The sequence below is a fragment of the Euprymna scolopes genome, chromosome 33 (genome assembly GCF_053919585.1).
Source record: "Euprymna scolopes isolate OS-2025 chromosome 33, ASM5391958v1, whole genome shotgun sequence".
In the NCBI taxonomy this organism is placed as follows: Eukaryota; Metazoa; Mollusca; class Cephalopoda; order Sepiida; family Sepiolidae; genus Euprymna; species Euprymna scolopes.
Window position 1 is genome coordinate 88,983,111 of NC_136514.1, and position 26,061 is coordinate 89,009,171.

Sequence of the window (26,061 nt, forward strand, 5' to 3'; positions counted from 1 at the left end):
TATATATATATTATATATATTATATATATTATATATATATATATATATATATATATATATATATATATATATATATATATATATATATATATATATATATATATATATATATAACATATCGCTAAAACCAAAAACAAACATCTTAGTAAATCGCGATGTATCCAAACAGTTGGCGAGATGGATCAGAGGTAAGGGAAGGGGGCTTTAGCTCATTATCCTGGGGTCCGGACTTCGAATCTTGCTATATGCAGCCACGCTGATGAGTCGTAGATGACGAAACACGTGTCAGTGGATAATTGCATTTTAAAAATAATATATATATATATATATATATATATATATATATATATATATATATATATATATATATATATATATTCATTTTTTTTTCATTGTTGATAATCTGGTAGATTAGTGTCCATTCGATATTAATCCGCTGAAAAATTGAAAAAGAATAAAAATTTAAAAAAAAAGACAACGTAGATAAAAAAAATATATGGGTGGGGTAACAGTGTTACCCGGTAACACATGGACCAATTTTTTATTTTTGAGCGATTATCGAGATTTGATTGAGATCATCAGTTTGTTTTTCGTTATAACTCTTTCTAACTGATAATAAAAAGAACGCTTTGAAATAAGTTAAAACTTATCAAGATAAGTAGAAGAATAATCTAGCTTGCCTTTGGTAACATTTATTTTTTGTATATTTATTTTTACCCCCCCCCCCCCATCCTTTGTTGGTTATTCTTTGTATTCGATTAAATTGTGAGATAAAACATCAGAATTCATTTCATTCTCTCAAGAACAAAGAACGATAACTCTGTTGATAAAATAAACTTGTTGCCATAGAAACGTTTGGGTACGTGTTTATTTAATTATTCTCTTACAATATGAAAATTAAAAAAAAAAGAAAGAAAGTTCCTTATGTTTCTATAACGAAATTAAGTAGAATTTAATTAATTAAAATGTAACAGTAAGCTATTTCATATAACGTAACTATATATAGATATAGATGTATTAAATATATATGATTTAAAATTACGGACGAACCATGTGAGTGAGCGCCGTTGGCGTTGCTATAGAAACAGATATAGGTATTTTTTTTTAATATAAGTTTTAATATTTATTATTATTATTTTTCTAAAATGGGTTTTCAGGTTTAAAATTCACAGTCGATAAAGACGAAGTTATAAATAATTAACACGTTTTCATTATTACTGTTATTATGTTCTTAATCTCCGCCTGACACGGCGATGGCAATAATAACACAAGCCTGGAACAATGAGACGTGCAGGTGTTTTCGTTTCTTTTGACACGTGCCCGTTAGTAATTAAGATAAAACAAAAAAGCTTTCGCCCTCTTTCTTGTATTCCAATTTATTATCAATTTAGAATGATAGCGTTCACGCCATATACGCGCACAGAGCTTTATAAGTAAATGGGAAAGTTGGTATAAAAATATATTACACTTTTTCTATGCCCCCCCCCCAAAAAAAACGAATTCACACGAACTAATTACCATGATATATACGTAACGTAAGTAAAAAATTTTACAATATACAAAACATAGCTGTATTTGGATATTATGCAGTTTGGACTTTTAACAAATTGGGATTTAGACTTTAGAGACCCTAAAAAATAATTTCCCTTTCTCTATATAGATACAATATAACGACGTTATTGTTGATTTGTAACTATATTTAAACTGCGTGATTTTTAACTATATTTAAACGACGTTATTGTTGGTGTTTTAACTATATTTAAACGTAATAATTTATCATTTATTCTCCATTCATTTGGACCCTTTCTCTAGTCGAATCGAATCTCAGGTCGTTTTTATTTATTTATCATTTTTTTTTTTTTTTTTAATTTTCGATTTTTGGGGAAAATGGTGGCTATATATACAAGTTTACGATCTTAAAACAAAACCAAGAAGATAAAACAGAAGAAAACAAAGAAGAAAAAACAGAGAGAGAGAGAGAGAGAGAGAGAGAGAGAGAGAGAGAGGATGCCTTTAAATCGCTTTATGAAAAGTCCATCATCATGGGACGAGAAACAGAATCGAACTCTGGCCGGCAGATATGAAATCACAAAAAAACTCGGGGCAGGACAATTTGGAACAGCGTTTTTATGCACGGATGTAAAAGAGAAAGGGAAAAAAGGGTAAGTCATTTCATGTTTTTATGCATATACTAGCTGGGAATGTATGTGTGGTATGAACCTCCACCCCATATGTGTGTGTGCTACAGAAGATCAGAAAAATATCGGTATCGTCGGTTTTAAAATCCAATACTAAGAGGACCAGCCTCTGTTTATACCTCTCTTCTTGGAAATGGTGTCTCTATGGCCCGAGGAAACCTCATGAGGATGAAACGCGGAAACTTCTTTGTAGCTTGGTTGCCATACATATTTTCAAAACTTACTACCCAGCTTTATTCACGTAGTGAGCACTGTTGAAGTAAATACTGAAAGTAAATACATAAAATTTTATGTAGATACATAAACTATATATCACACTTATGGAAACTGAGCCACACAGAAAGGAATTCCTTCTGGAATTAAACTTAAAGGTTCCAATGTAAGCTTACTTGCTGGGTCTTACAATTGATCTCTTTTGTTGGACACTCCTTGGCCTCTGCTTATATGGTTGTTAAGACTTGAGACCGACGGTACCGATGTTGTTATGATCTTCTGCAATACATATATAAATAAATATTAGGCTCTTATTATTGAAATTTTCATTAATAATCGAACACTCTGCTATGGGTTCTTTACCACTAACCTAATATATATATATATATATATATATATATATATATATATATATATATATATATATTAAGTAAAGTGATTTTCAATTTGAAAATTAAAAAAAAAATTTTTTAATTTAAAAATCAAATTTTAATTAAATTGAAAATCACTTTACTTAATATTGAATTAGCTCTAGGACATTTAACTATCTAGCTTATTATATATCTAAATTACAACGAGCATTTCCTGTATTTTAATTAAACTAGTAATTTCACTGTTACATTAAAATACACTTAGCTCTTTAGACTATTATTCTAATCTCCTTTAAATTATATATATATATATATATATATATATATATATATATATATATATATATATATATATATATATGATAGCGTGTGTGTCACGCGTACATCCGGGTCGTTTAATTGTTATGTATTTCCATTTCTTGTCATAAATAATTTTACCAAGAATTCTTCATAAGTTTTGGTTTCGGTTTCGATTATGGCTGAAGGAACTCAAGTTTATATATATATATATATATATATATATATATATATATATATATATATATATATATATATATATTTCATAAATTTTTATTTCGGTTTCGATTTAAGCTAATGCACCCATGTCATATGGATGTATTTTTTTTATTTTTGAAATCGCAACTTTATAATTTATAAAAATCGATAGAACATTAACTCTATAATTATATATACGAAATCTGCAAGAATTAAAATATCATATTTAAGCGTACTTTATGACCGAGTTTTGCCGGGCATTCGTTCTAACTTAGATAAATACTTTTGCATTTTTGGCACTTCCATTTCTCGTTCTCTTTCAGTGGAGGAGAAATCCTTCACGACTGAGACAATTTTTATTTTTGTACCTTTTCTCCACATTAATAAACAACCCTGGTGTCTAACTCTGTCCCGTAGGGAGGCATTGTAAATAAGTACATTAATATCAGAGCATCTCCATTTACACTGAACGTCTACAGAATGCCAACATCAATATATTACATATGAATGAGTCTCCGGTGGAATTTCCACACGTCCCACTAATATATATAAATGATATAAAATAAAAATTTTGTTTTGGAAAATTTATTCATATTTAAAAAAAAACAAAAAAACATAAACCTGTAAGGAAGATATACACAATTTTAATTATCCAACAAGAAGTACAAATAAACCAGAAAAACCTTATTCCATGGAGTTTCAAAAAAATGCAATGTTTCTTATTAGAGGAAAGAGATTTGCAAAATAAATAAATTTTGCAGGTTAACGTATTAAAGAAAAATAATATGAAACGAATCATTCTTGCATTAAAAAAGTTATTTAAAAGTTAATGACAGTTTATAAGGATTCAATAAGATTAAAAAAGCAAAAAACGGGAAAAGAGAGAAAAGGATATGGTAAAAATCCAATTAGAAAAATAGTAAAATTCAGAATTTTTTTGTGTGTGTATTGATATTCTAGGTGTATCAGAATTGTGGGGGAATTTTTGACACCCCTAACACGAAACTGCGAATAAAATATAAAAAAACTTGTAATTTCTCTGTTTAAAGTGGGTTGTTTATTTTCTTTATGGAATATACTTCCAAAATAAACTATTAAAGTTGTTTAAAAAATAATAGAAATATTAAAGTTGTTTAAAAAATAATAGAAATATTATTTTTTATTTTTTAAAAAAATTATTTTTTATTTTTTAAAAAATGCCGACGCGCCTTCATGCAGCCATTTTTTTTTTAACATAATGAAATCAATTGAATTTTACGAGTTAAATATTTTTCACCTTTTAAACTTTAAAAATCTATCAAAATTTTTCTATTGGTTCAATTTTTACAATATTTTCAGGGTCAATGTGAAATTTTATGGTCTTTCCAATAAACCGAATATAATATTTTAGACAAACGTTTTTTTTTTAATTCACCCCCCCCCCCATTTTGAAATGTCTATTAAAATTTTAATAATTAATTTACTCACCAAAGTTTTATATATCACAAATTGAAGATAAAAGATCAATAAATAATATATTGTAAATTAAAACAAAAAAAAGAAGTGTTTTTTGGAAATTTACCTGTAAAGTCCAAAATGTAAAACCTTTTCTTTTTAAAAACCACGTTGATTTTTTTTTTAATTGGAAGCTTATGTTCTACTTATATTGTCCAGTAAGTATTGGATATTGACGACAATTTTTTTATTTCATTCAATGTTTTCTTTTTTTAGATATTTAAAAAAATAAATTCACCTGATAAAGTAGAATTAAAATATATTAAATAAAAAATTTATGTATTTCTTTAAGAGAAAAAAAAAAAATCGACATTTGGTCGATCCAATTTTTAGTAATCGGACAAAATGTATGAATGAAATGTTACTGTTTTGCAAGTATGGTAGCACATACTGGCTACTTTGTAGTTGAAATAAAATATGCCAAAAAATACAAAAGGGAGATAAGGCTGCCTGGCATAAGGACAAAGAGAAAATAACTGAAACTGATTACAGTTCTGTCACTCACAAGAAATGCACAGTTAATATCGGCATGTTCACGTTAATTACATTAAAACGGTTAATTAAACTAAGCACCTCCCTTTCGAAAAACACTAACCGGCTGCCCACCCATGCTTCATGGAAATGTTCGAACACGTTTTTCTTCACATATACACACCCACACGTATGCACGCACATACGCACACACACACGCACGCATATACACATCCTCATACACACATTCACATTCATGCGCATACTTCCTTTTAAAGTGAAAGCCAGACATGCGCAGTCAGAACACTAACTCCAGTATAAAAGTCAACAAAACCTGTCAACTTCCCTTTTTTCGTCCAGACCAGCGTTCGAGCTGCTTAGTCAACGAACCGACCATGTGCTCTAACGTCACTCTATCTCCCCTTTACCTTTGGTCCATCAAAACAGACATGTGCGTGACGCTCTACTGAGCTTAACCCTCTCTTTCTACAGGCCGGCTTGCCACTTCGCGTTTCTCTATTGCACCCCCCCCTTTCCTTCCACGCGCGTAGTAGTCAACGGCTGAATGAACACGTGTACACCCAAGACTTTCATTTCTCAACATAAAATAAACGACATGTTTATTTTATTCCAGCATTTGAGTTCTTTGTTTCCTTCATTCAATTCGTTTCATTATTTTTTCTTGTTGCGAGTTAGGGTATTTTATATCCTGGTCCGCAACAAAAGTAAAAAATGAAATAGATAAACCCCATAATTTATTATACCTTACCTGTTCACACTCAAACACTTATCACAATATTCTGTGGATCTATAATAAAAAACCTTGTTAAACTTTGTGACATATTTCCATTCTATGGAGGTCAGTCGCGAACGAACACCCCATAATTTTATTATACCATATTTCTTCACACTGAAACACAATTATCAAAGCATACTTACGCAGATAGATATGAAAAGTCTTTATCAAAGTTTGTGCCTATTTCTATTCTATGGAGGCCAGGCGTGTACACCGAAGACTTTCATTTCTCAACATAAAATAAACGACATCTTTATTTTATTCCAGCATTTGAGTTCTTTGTTTCCTTCATTCAATTCGTTTCATTATTTTTTCTTGTTGCGAGTTAGGGTATTTTATATCCTGGTCCGCAACAAAAGTAAAAATGAAATAGATAAACCCCATAATTTATTATACCATACCTGTTCACACTCAAACACTTATCACAATATTCTGTGGATCTATAATAAAAAACCTTGTTAAACTTTGTGACATATTTCCATTCTATGGAGGTCAGTCGCGAACGAACACCCCATAATTTTATTATACCATATTTCTTCACACTGAAACACAATTATCAAAGCATACTTACGCAGATAGATATGAAAAGTCTTTATCAAAGTTTGTGCCTATTTCTATTCTATGGAGGCCAGGCGTGTACACCGAAGACTTTCATTTCTCAACATAAAATAAACGACATCTTTATTTTATTCCAGCATTTGAGTTCTTTGTTTCCTTCATTCAGTTCGTTTCATTATTTTTTCTTGTTGCGAGTTAGGGTATTTTATATCCTCGTCCACAACAGAAACTACTTGTTTCCTGGAATGTTAAACACGTTAAATTGTGTTCATTGTGCATTTCCCACCCTCAATGTGGCCATAAAGTGGGTGCCCATTTAACGTTACATTATTATAGACAACTGAACACCCACTGTTTGACCACTAACATTTCTTCATATCTTGGAAACTACTCGTTTTGTTATATAGTTGTTTCATTAAAGAGTCTTAGTGAGAGAGATGTTATAAGTGATGCTTTTTCTTGTGAGAGTTCTTATTTTATTACATATGATGTTGTATCTTAGAGAGAGAGATGTTGTTGTAATGACATTTTATAACACTGACATATAATAACGATACAATTTACCTTTTTGTAGAAATCACAACACAAAGATGAGCTTTATCCAAAACACATGGTGAATTTATTTAATACGACCGGTCGGGATTTCCTCATTAAGAACTCAAAGTTTCACATCTTAGTTTCTGAAGTAACGTCTCGCTTCAGACGTCCGCCTGTCTCTCTCCCCTGACTGTCTCTCTGACTGTCCCTGACTCTCTCTGCTATATTATTATTTCCATTTTAACTAATCTCTCTATTTTTATACTTACATGAACAGGGGACAGCCCTTATCATGTAACAGTTTGCCGTATATTTAAAAGGTTATTTCCGTTTACAGTGTCCCCGAAAACCTCTGAAAGTGGAAATTTTAAAAGAATTTTCGAGGGTGGAATAATTCTTCATATTTACCCTATCAAGACTACCGATACACATATTGATATTTATATTGAAGACCATTTTTTCTATTTATTTAAAAAGAAAATATGGGTTGTGGAATTGCATTCATCTGCAAAAGATCTAGCTAATTTGCATATTCTTTAAAACATTCATTTTAATTAATTCCCTATTAGTTTTTTTCGGTTTTCTTATGGAATGATCATCTTTAGTTAAATATTACATGTAATTATATTCATGCAGATATTCTACATGATTTATACTTGCGTAATATTTGCGTAAAAAGATTATAGTAAACACAAACCTCTTTCTATTTATATTTATGTATGCATATATATATATTTGTTTAAAAAAATTTGCCTCCCAAACTCCTCTGTCAGTTTTTGGTCTACAGACATGAAACTTAATATATAGGGTAGTTGAACCCATGCAAAACTTTATGTTTGGGTTTTAGTGTGAAAAAAAAAATGGAATTTGCCAGGTGAAGGCCGAATAATGGCATTACGAATATGCATGTGCAACGTAATAGCTATTAGCTCATGTTTTAATTTTTAGCCTTGCAGTAAACATATCTTCATAGTTCAAGCATTAACGTCAAAGGAAAAAGTAAATTGTAAGCTAAACGTTTAGGTTTCCATTCTCGGTGGTGGCACATAAGTCATTTTTTAAAACTTCTTAAATCATTAGTATATATGTGGTCCAATATAATCTATAATATAAATCTCACGTGTCTGTTTAAATGTATGTATGTATATATGTATGTATGTCAGGTCATGTCATATGCTACTGGTACCATGTAACCCAGTACTATCTGCCTCCTGGTTGGGTCACCGACGACTAAACTGGTTCCCCCACCAGACTTGTTTGGTGAGGAGGGTGGCTAGTCTCCCTGAAGGATTAAAAACAAGACCTTCCAAAGGGCAAATGAACCCTTTTTCGGGGTCAGCGGCCAACTAGCACTGTGTGTGTTTGTGTGTATGTATGTATGTGTGTGGTGGGGTGGAGAGGTCTCCCATAAGCTATGGTGAATGCAACCTTTCTAGGAGAAGCAAATCTCTGATTTAAAAAACCATAAAGCAGGAGACCAGTACCCGCATTAAGCTGGTCTGCTGGCTATCTTGCTCTTGCTTGTTGCTGGATCTCAACATTTTGAACCGAGAGACTTAGCTGTTGTACAAAGCTAAGACTCTGTAACATCATCTATGTATAGATACTCCCTCAGGCATTTGTCTATTAAAATGGTCCTGTGGCGATGGAAGTCATTTTTGGGCTCATGGACTTTAAGCGTCTGAGGGAGTGGCACTCGTCTGACAAGACGTTGCACTCATCATGTATGTATGTATGTCTGCCTAAAACTTTCGACAAAGGCGACGGGTTTTCACGAGATCAGTATCATTTTGAAGCTCGATCCTTCGGACAATAAATATCCAAAAATTGACTAAAAACATTAATTCCTTCACCCTCAATTGGGTAGTTTTCTACAAGGAGGGGTCGCTTTTTATGCCGATATTTTCGAAAGTTATCCCCTCTTTTCAATTGTCTAGCCTTAATTTAAACCTACGTCACTTCCGGTTTGGTGATGGGCGCAAAAAACCTCACTTTTTTTTTTTTACCTATTCTTTTCCTCCTCTGCGGTATGGGTTCGAGCTTGCCTGCCTACTACCATTTTTTTTTTTTTTTGCTCAACACACACCTCCAAACACTCAGGCAACGCCGGACACCCAGACTAGTATAATAATAAAGACAAAATCTGCATTAATCAAAATATCATATTTAAACCAGGCGTCCTGCTAGTATATAGGAAAGATTAACAAGATATTTGTTTACATTACATTTAAACTTCTGCATATCAGTACAGCTAGGGAAGCAGGTAGCAGGAAGGTAATTCTAAAGTCTAGCTGTTCGAGGGAAGAAACTATTGGAGTAGAAAGCTCTTTGGCATTAAGAGACCTCAACGTCCTGCTAGTATATAGTTTTCTTCTTCTTTAATTTAAATTTTTTTTCTTTTTCATTCTCCCCGTTGAACACACCTTCATTTATTAATTTTTATTTATTGCATATAACATCTTTTCTTAGTTGTTTTACAACGTTTCGGCCAGGTGGTAACCGCGACGGATAGGAACTCTGGCGCAGTTGATAGAGACGTTTAATCTCTACGATTCCAGGTGTGAATTGTCTGAAGATAGCGGTTTCAATCCTACACAAAGCCGGCCAGAGGCTTACTTGGCCAAAACGTGGTGAGATGACAACAACTATGGAAGGCAGTAATTGCAGTGAATGCAGTGAGGAAATTATCAGGGAGGTCGTTTATGAATATCTGGAATAATAGTAGTCCAAGGATCAACGGCTGAGGTACTCCTGCATTAATGTGATGTTGCTTGGATGTACATTCATTAATGACAACCTGGATGGTTCTATTGTCTAAGAAGGATCTAATTATGTTTAGTATTCATCCACTTATACTGTACGATTTGATTTTCATTGCCAGAATACTATTTTAAGTTTATTTCTTATTTATTCTTTAGTTTTCAGAGTCTATGAGTAGAACCTTCCAACTTACCTTAATCATGCCATCTTAGGATGTGAAAAATATTGCAACGAAATGCTTTTTCACAAACCGATTACAACAATGGTAAAGCTACATGAATTGTACCTTGAATTGCTTCCCCACCCACCCTATTCTCCAGATTATAGCCTGCAGATCTCGAAAGAATACTTCAGGGAAGGAGATTTGGTTCCAAAAAAGAAATTATATTGGAAACTAAGGTATATTTGGAGGCCAAAGACAATTGTTCGACTCTAATAAATAAAAGACACAATATGTGTGTGTGTGTGTGTTTGTATGTCTGCCAAAAGCATTCGACACACGCGACGGATCCTCACAAGATCAGTATTGTTTTGAAGCTTGGTCCTTCAGACAATAAATATCGAAAAATTGGTAAAAAGCATTTATTCCTTCACTCTCAACTCGGCCGTTTTTTACAAGGAGGTCTCGCCTTTTCTGTCGACATTTTCGCAAGTCATTGTCTCCTTTCGATTGACTGTGCTTAATTTCAACGCTTGCAACTTCCGGTCGCATCAACGAAGATGTTACGTTTTTTTTCCGCCTTCGTGTTACGGGTTTAAGCCTGCCTGCCTAGTACCACTTTTTTTTTAACACCTCTCTCCACCCGGGCTGCCTACTGTTGTTTTGATCTCCCCCCGCTATTACCACTTTTTTCTTTTTAACACCTCTCCCCCTGACCCACCGAGGGGTTCCTTACTACACCACCTCCACACACCCAGGCAACGCCGGGTACCTCCGCTAGTAAATTAAAATATATTTAAGCATATTTTACAACCGGGCAAAGCCGCCCTCCCCCACCCCCGCTAGTAAAACATATAAAATTAGTTGAGAATTGTGTATAACTCTACAAGAAGACTGTTGTATTGTAGCATCTACCACTAGTCTCTCCCTCTTGGACAGGGCCCCCCAAAAAATTCCCAATCTAATAGGTCCCACACTGTAAACTAAGCTTCAACCCCTGTCCCATCGCTGCAATTTTTCATCTTTGTGCCCGTTGTACAAATATTTTAATGGAATGTGTTCGGATGAACTCATTTCATTTGTGCCCTCTCGATATACATACCTTCGACAAACCTGAGAAGCAGCAAAATCACGCCCCTTCACTGTGGAGGTCCCTAGATGCCAGAAGGCCTTCTACTTTAATAGCTTCTTTCCTTGGACGGCTAGACTTTGGAATTCCCTTCCTGTTACCTGCTTCTCTGACTGTACTGTCATGCAGAAGTTTAAATGTAATGTAAACTAATAAATAGTAGTCCTTTATGTCCAAGTAACAATATGTTTTGTTTGAGGTGAATTTGACTTGAAGAAAAGAAAAAAGAAGAGTGAAAAAATGTTGGTGAATTTTGCTGAAAATTTATTGCTCTATAAGTTAAAAAAACCTGGGACTTATTCCGTGATGTTTTAAGTAAAATATCTATTTTTGTTTATGATAAAGAACAATTTAAAAAAAATAGTCGTTTCTGAATTTTTGAGATGAGGATTGGTTATCTGCATTATTTGGATCCATCAGACTACTGTTCTCATCTTGAGTGTGATTTTCACAAAGTTTCGCTCGATGTAACCTCCGATCTTCTTCAGCTGTATCTTGTCAAACTCAGGAATTAATATACAGTAATAATTAGTAATGAATAGTGATATCACTGAAAGTACAGCATAGCAGGATGAGAGTAACCGGTCACTGCATGGGACACAGCGAAGAGGAAGCCAGCAATCTTGCTCTCTGGATACCAACAGATGGACATCCAAACCGTGGTAGAAGAATGATCTACATTGACAACCTGCTATAGGACACAGGGTTGGAAAGTGTTTGGGACCTGCAGACTGTCATGCAAGATCAAGTTGTGTAGATTCGTTGGTGAAGCGTCCTGAAAGACGATAGAGATGAGATACTGACATTAATAACTAGAAATAAAAATAGGGTTAAGGCTCCTTAAATTCATACTAGAATTGTCCGCAAGGATCCGTGGCACGGCACAGTGGTCAGAATACTTGGAAAAATCAATTGTAAAAAGTGGTATTCTCCTGAAGGTTCAAGGTTCAATCCTCAGTGTGGGCGACCGAAAAATACAATTACGAATTACATAGGACCTCTGTCCAGTCATGGCTGATGGAACAAGAGCATGCTACCCCCGTGAAGTAAATAAACGGTTCCGCTTGAAACTCAGTCTATATTCCCGAGTTCGACAGAAACATTCCTGAGTTCGACAAGATACACCTGAAGAAGGTCGGAGGTTATATCGACCGAAATGTTGTGAAAATCACGCTCAAGATGAGAACAGTAGTCCGATGAATCCAAATAATACGAATAAAAAATAGACAATTGTTTTACTGATTTATTGTCGGCCATTTTGACCTAATTCTGACTTTTCTTTGTCTTCCAGAGTTAATCTCATATTCTGATTAATTTTATTATCTAAAACTTAAATTAAGCTCATCATGTTTTCTTGTGTTGATTTTAATTGGAAACTTTGCCAATGTTTTTATTTTCTTCAAAAACATAGCACCATGATGTAAGCTTTACTAATAATAATTTTTGTTGGGTCAATGAGTCATGGGTTTATGTGTACTGTCACCAGAAACCTCTTTGGCGTTTTATCTAGGAGCAAACTTTGCCAATGTACTCGTTTTTATTTTCTTCAACAAGTCAGATTTACTAATAATAACTTCAGCCTCTCTTTCTTTCTCACTTTGAGCTGGAACTTTCTTTAGGGAAGGACTTTCCTCTCCTCTCACCGTTTTTTTCTGCTTGAGCAAAAGCACAATCGCCTATCCGTCCGAGTTTGGTTTTTTATTCCTCCCAAATCTCGGGAATTCTCACGGTTAGTCTCGCCCTCTTTCCTATAAAACCAACCACGCCTACTTCTTCTTCTTCTTCTTCTTCTTCTTCTTCTTCTTCTTCTTCTTCTTCTTCTTCTTCTTCTTCTTCTTCTTCTTCTCCCAGCCCCTGTGGGTATTTATTTGCTCCTCCACCGAGCAAATTAGGCACAAGGTCGATTTTTAATGTGAGGAGTGAAGGGAGGGGGAAGGGAAAAAGGGGACCAGCTCCCGAGAGGTGGGAAATGGGAGCTGGTTAAAGGTCAGGTATATGGGGTTGCCCCCACATCTGGTTTTTGCTTGCAGTCTCCCAGCCCCTGTGTGTTGACAGCAAACAGAACAGACTTTCTGTCTTTTGGAGGTGAATGCATTAGAAAAATTACTACTACTCTTTGTTAGGTCAGTGAGCCATGGTTTTATGTGTAATGTCACCAGAAACCTCTTTGGCCTTTTAGCTAGGAGTAAAGTGCAGTATCTGTTTTGATACTTGTAGAGAAAATTTTAATGAGTGCAAAAAATTACTTGCCTAAAATAATCCCACGTGCTTGCACATCTTTTAGGTATTAACCTCTGAGTTAAGATGGTGGAGTGATCTCTTTTTGTTGTTGTTAATCTGAGGTTTGATGAAATTTGACATTTTCAGCTTCTCGTGATATTCTCTACTTTCCCAAAAGCTGTCCATCCCAATGCTATCCTTCTCTTTATCTCAGGGAGGAGATCTCCATCTTTCGTCATTTTCTTTCCCAAGTAGATATAGCTTTCAACTTCCTCAATGGTCTTTCCATCAATAATTATTGGTGACTTCAGTTATTATACAGGATATGGAGACTATTGTAGGCAGACATACTGAGTGTTGAAGTTACTTCCATTGAATCAGTTTACAGAATATGGAGACTATTGAAGGCAGACATACTGACTGCACAAGGGGTGAAGTAAGTGGACTAGACCACTGAGTGTTTGTGAAAGCTGAGGAAAAAAAATTAGCAATAAAAGTAACATAATTTTTTTTTTAATTTTATTTTTGAAAATATTTTTTTTTTTTTAAACCTTTGCTCTGTACAAGATATTGGCTGATGATTGAAAATACGGTTGAATATTAATTCTTCTTTCCATGTAGTCACCTGAAAGTCTTAAAGGAAATTCCGATTGGCGAGTTGCAACCGGATGAAACTGTCGTTGCTGAACATGAAGCCGTTTTGCTTGCTCAACTTTCGCATCCGAATATCGTCAAGTTTGTAGACAAATTTATCGATACAGAATTTTTCTGCATTATAACCGAATATTGTGAGGTAAGTTTTCTGAATGGTTTTAATAACAAAAAGTTATTTTTATTATTGGAATATTTTTGAGATGAGCAATTTATACATTGATTTATTTATTTTCACAATGTTTCGGCTTTCGTGGCGCTGTGGATAGAGATGTTGAGTCTCTATGGTTTCAGGTCAGCATTGCCTGAATATAGCGGTTTCAATCCTACCCAAAAGCCGGCCAGAGGCTTAGTTTGCCAAAACGTGGTGAGACAGCAACTGAGAAACTCAGTATTCCTTTCCCGTCGCAATTTACCACCTGATGAAGGCCAAAGGAAGAAGGCAGTAATTACTGAGGATACAATAAAAAGACTCAGAATGCCAGAGCAATAGTTGGCTGAAACTTTGTGAAACAACAAGTAGAAGATGAGGATAATAGTCTGTAAATCTATATATTTATAAAAGTGAAAGTGTCTGTGTGTGTCTGTCTGTCCGTCTGTGTACATTTCCCTACACAATAACTCTGTCAATTTTTAGTCTACAGACTCGAAATTTGATATACAGGGTACTGAGATTTGGGAAAATCTATATAATCGGTTTTCAGCCAGAAATTTGGCTGTTAAGGGGTCAAAGTTCAACTCCTCCGACAATTTTGGGTCTAAACACTGGAAATTTTAGATATAGGTTCCTTGGACATGGAGATAACTTAATAACTTGATTTGAGCCCAAAACAATAAATGTTAAGGGGGTCATAATAGGGGTCAAATTTTTAAAAACTTGACCTTTTTTTTTTTTTTTTTTTTGCTCAGCATACACCGCCAAACACCTGGGCAACGCCGGGCCGAAATGCTAGTAAATAAATAAATAAATAAATAAACAAAAAGAAAAGTTCTTTATAACTTAATTAGGTTTTTATCATCAGTGTCTGTCATTGCCACATCTCTTCATTTTCGCAGTTTCATCTTGTGGTTGCTATGCAAAGACAGCTTCTTTTTATGCAAGAATAACACAAAGAGACGTTCACTGAGAGTTCTTATTATTCTGATCATAATTAGAATGCTAGTGTGGACGATGTATCTAAAGGGGTTGGATCATTTGCTTATCAGGATCTGATTGCATTCTTTAAGGTTAAAATCAGGTGTGACAGAAAAACATTACATTCTGTGGGATTCAGTAAGTTGTGGCATTTGTGAATACATTTTAGCTTTACAGGTATTTTAAAATCAATGAATATTTACTAATTTATCAATATTAACAGCAATGGAAGATTTTACTTTAAACAAAATGAAATAAAACAAGACAATTAAAAGAATCGATTTGGCATCGGAAAATAGGCACCAATATTTCCGATTCCGATACTGATTCTGATGCCCTCAAATGTTCCGATTTTTACAATTCCCAATTCCGATTAATCGTCCCAACACTAATATATATATATATATATATATATATATATATATATATATATATATACTTCGGAATAGTTTTTATTTAACAATCAGTGGTTATGTAAATGTGAGATTGTAGGTTTACAAAATATTACTGGCAGTAATATTCTATAAGTTATCCCATCTAAACAAGAATTGCTCGATATGCAAGATAGAGCAAATAAATTGTAATTCAATGAATTTCAAAAAACTCTCATTGAAATGAAATGAAGTGGTTGAGTTTCATATCAAAGAATTTTTATTATTCTAAGCAAGACAAAGAATGTTTTAGAAAATTAATCTCCTTAACCTATAGGGTTTCGATGTCTACCATCTCATCAGAGGAGAGAAAATATTAGCAAATAGTTATAAAGGTATGCACCCTATTTGCTAAAGTCAGTGAGACATGGAAAGTCAAAGTGAAAATAATGCATTTATCAGAAGTCCTGTAGCAGGAGGATTTGTAGAAAAAGGATATGAATGTTTTTGTTGATGCAACTTGCTTGGTAAAATCCATATTATACGTTCTTTACATCCGTTTGGTAATAATCTCCAAGCTATATACTGGGTAATCCGCATAGCTGTGTATATATCCGAATCGGGCAAGTGCTTGTTTAAATTTGTTTTGGGTCCAGCGATAATAAATTCAAATTATATATATATATATATATATATATATATATATATATATATATATATATATATATATATATATATATATATATATATATATATATATATATAATTTGGAAGCCTTTAAAACTAGATGTAATTCATTGAAAAACTCCTTTGCTTGTAAGTCAATTTTTCTCTTGCAATCAAATTTCAAATACGTTTCTGCGTCTTAACAAGAACGCTCAAACGGGAAAGAGATTCACCAAATCTAATGGACACATCCTAAGAATTCTATTTAATTTGAAGTTCAATATTTTTTATTATAAAATAAAAGATTATTCTCAAAAAACAAAACAAAAAAGAAAAAAAACATGTTTATCGTTGTCTTTTGAACTGTCCAAATTTTTATATGTGATTCTGTTTAGGGAGGCGATCTTGATAAATATATTGAACAACGCCGGAAGCTGAAGCAGTGCATCAGTGGAAAGAGAGTTCTCGATTGGTTCGTTCAGTTACTGCTCGGGGTTGACTACATTCATGCGCGTCGTATTCTACACAGGGATCTCAAATCAAGGTCAGTTTCTTTTCTTTTCTTTTCTTTTTTTTTTTTTTGACAGTTCATTTTGTTTATTGTGTTTATATACTGATTCTTCTTCTTCTTCTTCTTCTTCTTCTTCTTCTTCTTCTTCTTCCTTTTCTCATCCTACTGTTTCTTATCTTCTTCCTTCTCCCTTCTTTTTCTTATACCCTTTTCCTTCTCCTCCACCTGCTGCTTCCGCTTCTTCTTCTCACCCTCTCTTTCTTCTTCTTCTTCTTCTTCTTCTTCTTCTTCTTCTTCTTCTTCTTCTTCTCATCCTACTGTTTCTTATCCTCTTCCTTCTCCCTTCTTTTTCTTATACCCTTTTCCTTCTCCTCCACCTGCTTCTTCCTCTTCTTCTTCTTCTTCTTCTTCTTCTTCTTCTTCTTCTTCTTCTCATCCTCTCTTTCTTCTTCTTCTTCTTCTTCTTCTTCTTCTTCTTCTTTTTCTTCTTCTTCTCATCCTACTGTTTCTTATCCTCTTCCTTCTCCCTTCTTTTTCTTATACCCTTTTCCTTTTCCTTCTCCTCCACCACCTTCTTCTTCTTCTTCTTCTTCTTCTTCTTCTTCTTCAACAGCAATTGTTATGAAAAGGGACACAAGTAAGAAATGCAAATAAGTTGAAAATGATATTTGGAAACTGTTAGAATCGAACGCAGTAAGAAAAGTTTAAAAAACAATACATATTGAAATCTTAGGAATGTAGAATGATTGTCATTGTTCTTGGAAATCGCTAAATATTATTTATGTCAGAGGTAGATATTTAATTTAAGACTGCAGTCGATTGTTCATTCTTTTAGAAATAACTGGATATTAAATATGTCAGTTAAAAGAATGGACAATGCAAGTTTATAAATAATGATTAACAAATACAATTGAGGAATTCTTTGTTTGCCAAAAGTGTGTTTGGACACACATAGGTATAATCCATGTGAATACATTTCACGTGGCGAACCACGCCTCTGACGTCATCAAGAAAGGAGATTTCCAATATACTGAGACAGAGATGCCCTTTTTTTCTACCCTGCAACCTCTCTCCCACAGAAGAGACGTTGCGAGCCTATCCTTGTTTTATCGTTATTTCCATGGCAGGTGCTCGTCTGAATTCCAATCTCTGGTCCCCCCTCGCCAATCTTTCATGAAAAACACCCGTCTAGCTGAATCCACTGTGAAAAATTTCCCCCACTCTATATCTGTGCCTAAATCAAAACGCGGATTCCATGAACAAAGCTTCTTTCTTAGAACTGCACGCCTGTTGAACTCTGTTCCATCTGCCTGCTTCCCACCGGACTACAACTTGGATGTCTTCAAGTCCAATGTTAACAAATTCCTAATGAACCGCCCCCTTAAGTAAACACTTCATCAAATGTCCACACTAACGTAATGTACTTGCAATAACCCTTATCCCTGAGTGGCTTCCGGGCCTTAATAAGTGGTGATCACTGTGTAAAAAAAAAAAAAAGAGTTTGAAGTTAGAGAGCGACTTAGTTAGAGTCGAGTCGGCCACACTGGGAGTTGACGCCCTCTTGGAGGCGAGAGGGCAGGGGAGACCATGTAGTTGTAAAGGCTTGAATCCCTGACCATAATCATTTTCTGTATCATATGTCTCCAATATGACCCCCCTGACTACATAACATTTGGATGTGGTTTAGATTCTTCATTCAAGAGTTTTGCTTGATGCTTCAACTGTTTTCATTACAACCATGTAATCTTAAAAACTTGAATCCCTGATCATCAATCATCCAGCTGGTATGAATAAAGAATCATCTAATATTTGTAAACTGTTGTCGTCATCTTTCGTCATTCACCCAAAAAGGAAAATGTGTTTTATCTATCATCTTGTAAACAAACTTTGTATAATTCCTCCACCATCATCAATAATATATCTTCCCTTTATCTGTGTTAACGAGAACTGTTGCATAAATGTCTCCACTCTCGTATTATAATATGATAAAAGAATTATCATCACAGTCGTCGTCCTCCAATATGACCCCCCCCTCACCGACTACATAACAATTGTACACCTTTCAAAGGTGTTATTTTACTTTAATCGACGTGCAAGGAGATTCCCAATATATTGAGACAGGGTTCAATGTTAGAGAGATAGTCAGAGTCAGAGCCAGACAGTCAGAGAGCGACTTAGTCAAAGTTGAGTCAGTCAGACTGGGAGCTGACACCCTCTTGGGGGCGAAAGATAGGACAATGTAATCATAAAGGCTTGTATGAATAAAAAGATTTTCATATATTTTGTAAAAATATCTTCGTCGTAATCATTACAATTGAAAGGATCGGTTTAGTCCCTGAAAGTATTATGTGTTACCCTCCGCCATCATCAATAATGTATCTCCCCCCCCTATCTGTGTTAACAAAAAATGTTGCATAAATGCCTCAGTTCCGTATGAATAATAACATGAAGCCCCCAAGGGTTAGTGGTGCAGAAAAGGTTAGTAAGTCCGTGGGGAGTCGTCTCTGTACGACATCCGGTATAGCTTTGATTGAGCGGTCTAAACTTGCTGGTTATATGCCTAATGGACAAGTCCATCTTAGCGGTTATAAGGGGGTGTATGTCCCCACAGCATTAAGAATAAACATACTATAAATGTCATTAGCATCTTCTGTATTATGTGTTTCCGATATGACCCCCCCCCCGACTACATAACACAAGAAGAAGAAAAGGAAGAAGAAGAAGAAGAGGAAAAAGAAGAAAAAGAAGAAGAAGAAGAAAAAGAAGGAGGTTCATGTCTGTTTTATATGTTGAACTGCTTTTCAAAATTGACCTCCAAACTAACCTATCTCTGGCCAGGTTTTTATTTATCCCTCTTTTATCAGATACATCCTTATAACTTATTCTCATGTTTTCCTTGGTCTATTCTTGTCAACTGACCTTACTACTTCAATTGTTCTACATCTACAAATCTAACTACTTGCATCCATTTTTTCATCATAGTCATGATGATCATCATAGTCATGATGATCATCATCATCGTAGCTGTAGTCGTCATCATCATCATCATATAATGTTGTTATTACACTCTAAATGTGTCACCAGATATCAAACATTTCAGACCACACGTTGTCTGGTACCGTCGCAAAGGAACAAGCAAATAAAAATGGAAAGAAATAAAAATTTGACTCAGCATTTTTTAAAATGCAAATGAGACGCATTTATTCTTGTTTCTTCCAAAACAACGCATTGCATTATCTTACAAATGTCTTTTTGCACACACATGTGTTTTACAATGCTCTGCCATATAGCATGTGCTTTTTAAAGGTCTCTGTCCCTGTAACCTGATGCCGGTCTTACCCAATGCTTTCTCGCCTTTGTTTTCACACGTCCATCTTCCCCAGCACATACTTTGCTTCTCTTTTGGATCGATCACGTGCTGTTCTTTTTTTCTTTTTTCTCCTTTTTTTCTCCTTCTTTTCTCTTTTTATTTCTCCTTTTTCTCTTCTTCTTGTGACGTCAGCATGTGCACACTTGCTTAATTTGCATATGTGCTAAGACGGCTGCTGCTGCTGCTGCTAATATTTTCTCTAGCCAGCTATCCTACGACTGCTGCTGATTTTCTCACATGCATTCATATGTGCTATGTTACCATAACAGTGCACCACTTCCATAAAATCATTATCATCATCGGTTTAACGTCTGTTTTACATGTTGGACCATTTTTAGACATTGACTTCCAAATTAACCATATCTCTTGACCAAAGTTATCTCCAAAAGTGCGACTTTGACCATTTCCTGTGACCTTGACCTTAATATCTCAAAATTACATGATCGATTTTTTTGGCTAAGTTTGATGATTCGGCAAGCAGTGTTGATGCCAGGCTGTACATAAACAAACAAACAAACAAACAAACAAACAAACAGTGACAAGCCAACAAACAAACTCGACTTAAAAATTAACCTCCTTGGCAGAAAAAAATGAAAAAACAACAATATTACAAAAAAAAACCCAAAAAAACAAACAAAAAAACAAACTAAATTCCGTGTTAATAAAATCAATATAATTTGAATAAAAGATCAGTGCTTGAATTAACGTTATTATTATATAAATAATATAAACATGAAAGTTTTCTTTCCACTTATGTTGACTGTATATTTGTATTCCCGTGGGTGGGGGTGTATATATTCTGTACATATTGTGACATGATCTTTAAATTGGACTATGTATTTAAATCAAAATTTAAATACTTAATTTTAGGCTAAGGTTTTTGTTTTTCATATTTCATCACTGAGATAAAATAAAACAGGATTTCCACAAGATAGGCTAGTGCAGTAGTCGTTTTGGAACCGAGCAAGAGTCTACTAATGTCCCCCCCCTTTAAAACTTGCAGAGACTTTGCCGGCTGGAGATTTCGTCAAGTCTATTTTTAGACCGGATTGTGAAGCAGAGAGGAAGGGAGGAGACCGGAAGAGTTATCACTCCCCCTTCCCCTTTCTAACTGGACACCGGCGGCAATCGTTCTTTTCGGCAAGGGACGACATCTTCCCCCCCCCATGCGAAAAGGAGATACCCATACACGAGGTGTGAACGACGCGACCTTCTTCAGTCATGTGAGAGAATGCGATGAATTTACTTCCTCGTGAAAGAGACGATGGCTTTTTCCCATCATGCGAAAGAGATATGGATGTGCCGAACGACACGTATAACGCGCGAGCAAGAAAAGAAAACACGTGAGATGTGAACTTTTTCCACGCCGAAGGAAATATCTTGGATTAACTGCGTCATCGTCGAGTTGTGAGACACCCCAGCAAAAGAAACAAAAAAAAGGGAAAAACAAAAGAAACTTGTAAGTGCAAAGACTTTGATTACCCCCACCCAAGGACTTTCGCTCATTTCCATACGCGTAGATGTACTCCAGACTCCATAACTTTTCATACATTTCTTTTTCTTTCGTTAAACTCTTATTTTTTTTTCTTAAATAAATCTATTTTTGTATCGTTTGGAAAAGTGTTTGTGATTTCGTTATTTTCTCGCATTTTTATTTGTGTTCGTCCTTGCGTTTCCATTCACTTGCTTTATTATTATTTTTTTTTTTTTTTGCTGTCTCACATATGCAATAAAGAGAAAATACTTGGGTTTTTGCTTTCCCGTAAATTCCCTTGTACCCCGCCCCCTTTTGGGCAATCTGTTACAAAGATAAGCAGTTTTCATTCTTCTCGGAAATTTCTTATCATTCATACCCCTCTGTTTAGTTGTTGTTTAAATCCCCACCTTTTATCGCATGTGTTACAATATATACATGTGTATGTAACGAGTGTCTTATTGAATGTACGTCTATTCTTCATACATGTATTTACGTGTGATCGCCTAGTTTTCAAAATGTCACAAAACAACTTATTTAATGTATGTTCACAGATAGCGACAAATAGACGACAAATAAACATCTTTGTCTCTTACCAGACAAAGGAAGACATACCTTCAACAAAAGAGACGAATACCATTCTATGGGGTTACAACATTTGGACAATTAGAGAACACACTTGGCCCATTTTTGATTTTATTGGACGGAAAGCTGCAACGAAATTTCTACCATGAACAACAGACCTCGGGTTTCTTTTCAGCAACCTTTATTCCAGAATGTTATTCCCATCTTGGAAAGGTTGAACGCTGTTACAGTCCTGTCTACATCTTAATTATCGATCTTGCCCCTGCTGGGTGCCATCAGCCGTCTGTCGATTGTCTCTCTTGGTCGCTCGTTACTGACTCTACGAACTAACATTTTAAGGTGTCTCTAAACTCGTGACGTCATATATCTAGGTAACCAAAGACCTTCCTGTTTTTTTGTCATGTATCTTTGTTTATTAAAAAGAGACATTTTAATCCAATTTTATTAGACACTCTTCTAAATATTTTATTGTTTTACGTATTTCTGGCTTAATTATTTCTACATTAAATTCCAATCTAATTCCAAAACATTCTTCCGTTATCAAAACACTTTGTTATTTCCATCGCAGTTTTAAAATGTCGGTCACTAACCTCTCTATCAGGGACATCCGACGTTGCCCGGTGATGATATAGTATATTAACACCAAAAACCGTATATGTAGTAATCTGCAAACATTCACCAACAGCTAATTTGTATGTTTATGTTTTTAAAAGTTTCGATCATAAAACCTATATGCGTGTGTATTTGGTTTGATATTTTTTGTCAATTTTTTAAATTCTTATTTTTGTTATTTTCTTTTCGAAATCAAGAAACATTTTCCTGCAAAATGAAATGATTAAAATCGGTGATTTTGGAATTTCAAGAATCCTCATGGGACCTTCTGACTATGCGTCTACCTTTATCGGAACTCCTTATTACATGAGTCCCGAAGTCTTGAAGCACGAAGGGTACAATTCCAAATCGGATATTTGGTGAGTACGAAGTAAAATTCATCTATAAAGGGATTTGGAAAATCCATCGTATAATTTTGGGATTACAGATCTTTCTTGGGTCTATCTATTGAACATTACGTTTATATATTATGGGCACAAGTACAACATGTCATCTATGTTCCGTCTGCCTGCTTCCCACCTGACTACAACTTGGATGTCTTCAAGTCAAACGTTAACAAATTCCTAATGAACCGCCCCCTTAAGTAAACACTTCATCAAACCTCCACACTAACGTACTGTACTTGCAATAACCCTTATCCCTGAGTGGCTTCCGGGCCTTGATAAAAAAATCTATAACCATACATGTGATCTGGAAAATCCATCGTATAATTTTGGGATTACGGATCTTTCTTAGGTCTATCTACTGAACATTACGTTTATATATTATGGGCACAGGTACAACATATCATCTATAACCATACATTATATTATGTGTGTATATGGGAGGGAAGACTTGAGACTCAAACGTTTCACCTAACTACTGTGTGAGCAGCTGCCAGAGTGAAAACAGGAAACAACAAAGCATATTTTAATCATTTTTAGTTTTAAGTTTTCTTTTTGAATTCATACCAGCGGATTTATTTTATCAATTTTCATGTATTATGCATACACAATATATATATATATATATATATATATATATATATATATATATATATATATATATATATATATATATATATATATATTTAAAGGAGATTAGAGCAATAGTCTAAAGAGCTGAGTGTATTTCAATGTAACAGTGAAATTACTAGTTTAATTGAAATACGGGAGAGAGAAAGTGCTCGATATCTTAGAGCTGATTCAATATAAAGTAATGTGATTGATAATTTAAAATTTGAAGAATCAAATTTCAACTAAATTAAAAATCCGTTTCATAAGAAGGAACAACAACAAAATCAATTATCTGTATTCGAATATAAACCACGGCGTCTTTAAATCAAAAGTACGCTAACGGAAATAACTTATTACACGGACGTCCCCCCTTTTAAAATTCATCATTTAAAGAGGTGAAAAACTATAGCAAACATATATATGAGTATTTTAACCATAGTTCCTGATTTCAAAAGGTGAAAAATTAAACGATACATCTGCCTTACTTTTAATGCTAGGTTTATTTATGGTGTCTTTTAAATTTAATAAAAACCTTTCAAAATTTGCTGACGAGGAGACCTTGCTTATTAAAAAACTATATGTAATTATTGTTCGTAACTGGATGTTTACCACAATAAAAAGCATTGTTTTCCGAAACGATCGTACAGATAATTGATTTTGTTGTTGTTCCTTCTTATGAAACGGATTTTTAATTTAGTTGAAATTTGATTCTTCAAATTTTAAATTATCAACCACATTACTTTATATATATATATATATATATATATATATATATATATATATATATATATATATATATATATATATATAGTAATTTATAAAATATATGGCGATTAAGCTACACTGGATATTCAGTGTTTCATCCACTCTAGGACTCTTCAGGCTTATGCGCGAATTTTGACCATGCAGAACCTGTGGAAATTCCACAGGGGGATCATTCATATGTAATATATTGATGTTGGCATTCTGTAGATGTTCAATGTAAATGGAGACGCTCTGATATTATTGTAGCTTTTTTTTTTTTTTTGTTAAAACTGCAAAAGTATTTATCTAAGCTAGCACGAACGCCCAGCAAAGCCTGGTCGTAAAGTACGCTTAAATATGATATTTTAATTCTTGCAGATTTCGTATATATTATTATAGAGTTAATGTTCTATCGATTTTTATATGTTATAAAGTTGCGATTTCAAAAATAAAAAAAATATATCCATATGACTTGGTGCATTAGCTTTAATCAAAACCGAAATAAAAACTTAAAAAAAGAATTTTAGGGAGTGGAGTTAATGCTTTTCGGGCACTCCCTAATAACATAAATATTTCAACACAAGCTACTGAATAAACGAACAAACGACTTTGTAAAACTTGCAAGGAAAAGGTTTATTGAAGTAAGGCGAGATGCCATTTAGATATAGCTGGGATAGAACTCGTCTGCCTTTGCCCGGTAGTTATTCCCAAGTGGGGACAGTCGATACCGATGTAGGCAGAGAGAGAGAGAGAGAGAGAGAGAGAGAGAGAGAGAGAGAGAGAGAGAGGGGGGGGGACAGGTCAGCTCTCTGTGACGTCTCGCTGGAAAAGGAAAAGTTATTCTTGTCCGGGACGGAAGCAGTTATAGTTCCTTAAGGGGGTAAGGAAGATCCCTGCGCTATGCCTCTGATTGGTCAGTATGTGCATTATCGCACAGTCAGGGGAGGCACTGACGCACAAGAAAAGAGTTCTATTTGTTTAACTTTCTTGGCCTTTTAGTCAAGATCAAAGTGTAGTGTCTGTTCCGGCAGATACTGCAAGCTTTGACTAGCAAAGACCAGATGTGGGGGCAACCCCACATGCCTGACCTTTAACCAGCTCCCATTTCCCACCTCTCGGGAGCTGGTCCCCTTTTTCCCTTCCCACTCCCTTCACTCCTCACATTAAAAATCGGCCTTGTGCCTAATTTGCTCGGTGGGGGAGCAAATAAATACCATCTGTTCTTCAGATGCTGCACTTCTATTTCTTGTTCTCTTTCGGTGGAGGAGAAATCCTTCACGACTGAGACAATTTTTATTTTTGTACCTTTTCTCCACGTTAAAAAACGACCCTGGTGTCTAACTCTGTCCCGTGCGTGGGGAGGCATAGTAAATAGGTACATATATATGTATATATATAACTTGAGTTCCTTCAGCCATAATTGAAACCGAAACCCAAACTTATGAAGAATTCTTGATAAAATTATTTATGACAAGAAATGGAAGTACATAACAATTAAACGACCCGGATGTAAGCGTGACACAGAAAACAACACCCACGCTATCA

General features: G+C 34.6%; 1 protein-coding gene across 2 annotated transcripts in view; it reads left to right on the forward strand.

Annotated features, from left to right (window-relative positions):
• Positions 1 to 849: 849 nt before the first annotated feature.
• LOC145258343 (serine/threonine-protein kinase Nek11-like) overlaps positions 850 to 26,061 on the forward strand; it is a 72,101-nt gene continuing 46,889 nt past the window's right edge. For both annotated transcript variants that reach the window (XM_080116534.1, XM_080116535.1), the window contains exons 1-4: positions 850 to 2,162; positions 14,024 to 14,195; positions 16,621 to 16,769; positions 22,975 to 23,136. In XM_080116534.1, the coding sequence (XP_079972660.1) occupies positions 2,008 to 2,162; positions 14,024 to 14,195; positions 16,621 to 16,769; positions 22,975 to 23,136 (638 nt within the window). In that variant the 5' untranslated portion in view covers positions 850 to 2,007. The remainder of the gene's footprint in view (positions 2,163 to 14,023; positions 14,196 to 16,620; positions 16,770 to 22,974; positions 23,137 to 26,061) is intronic.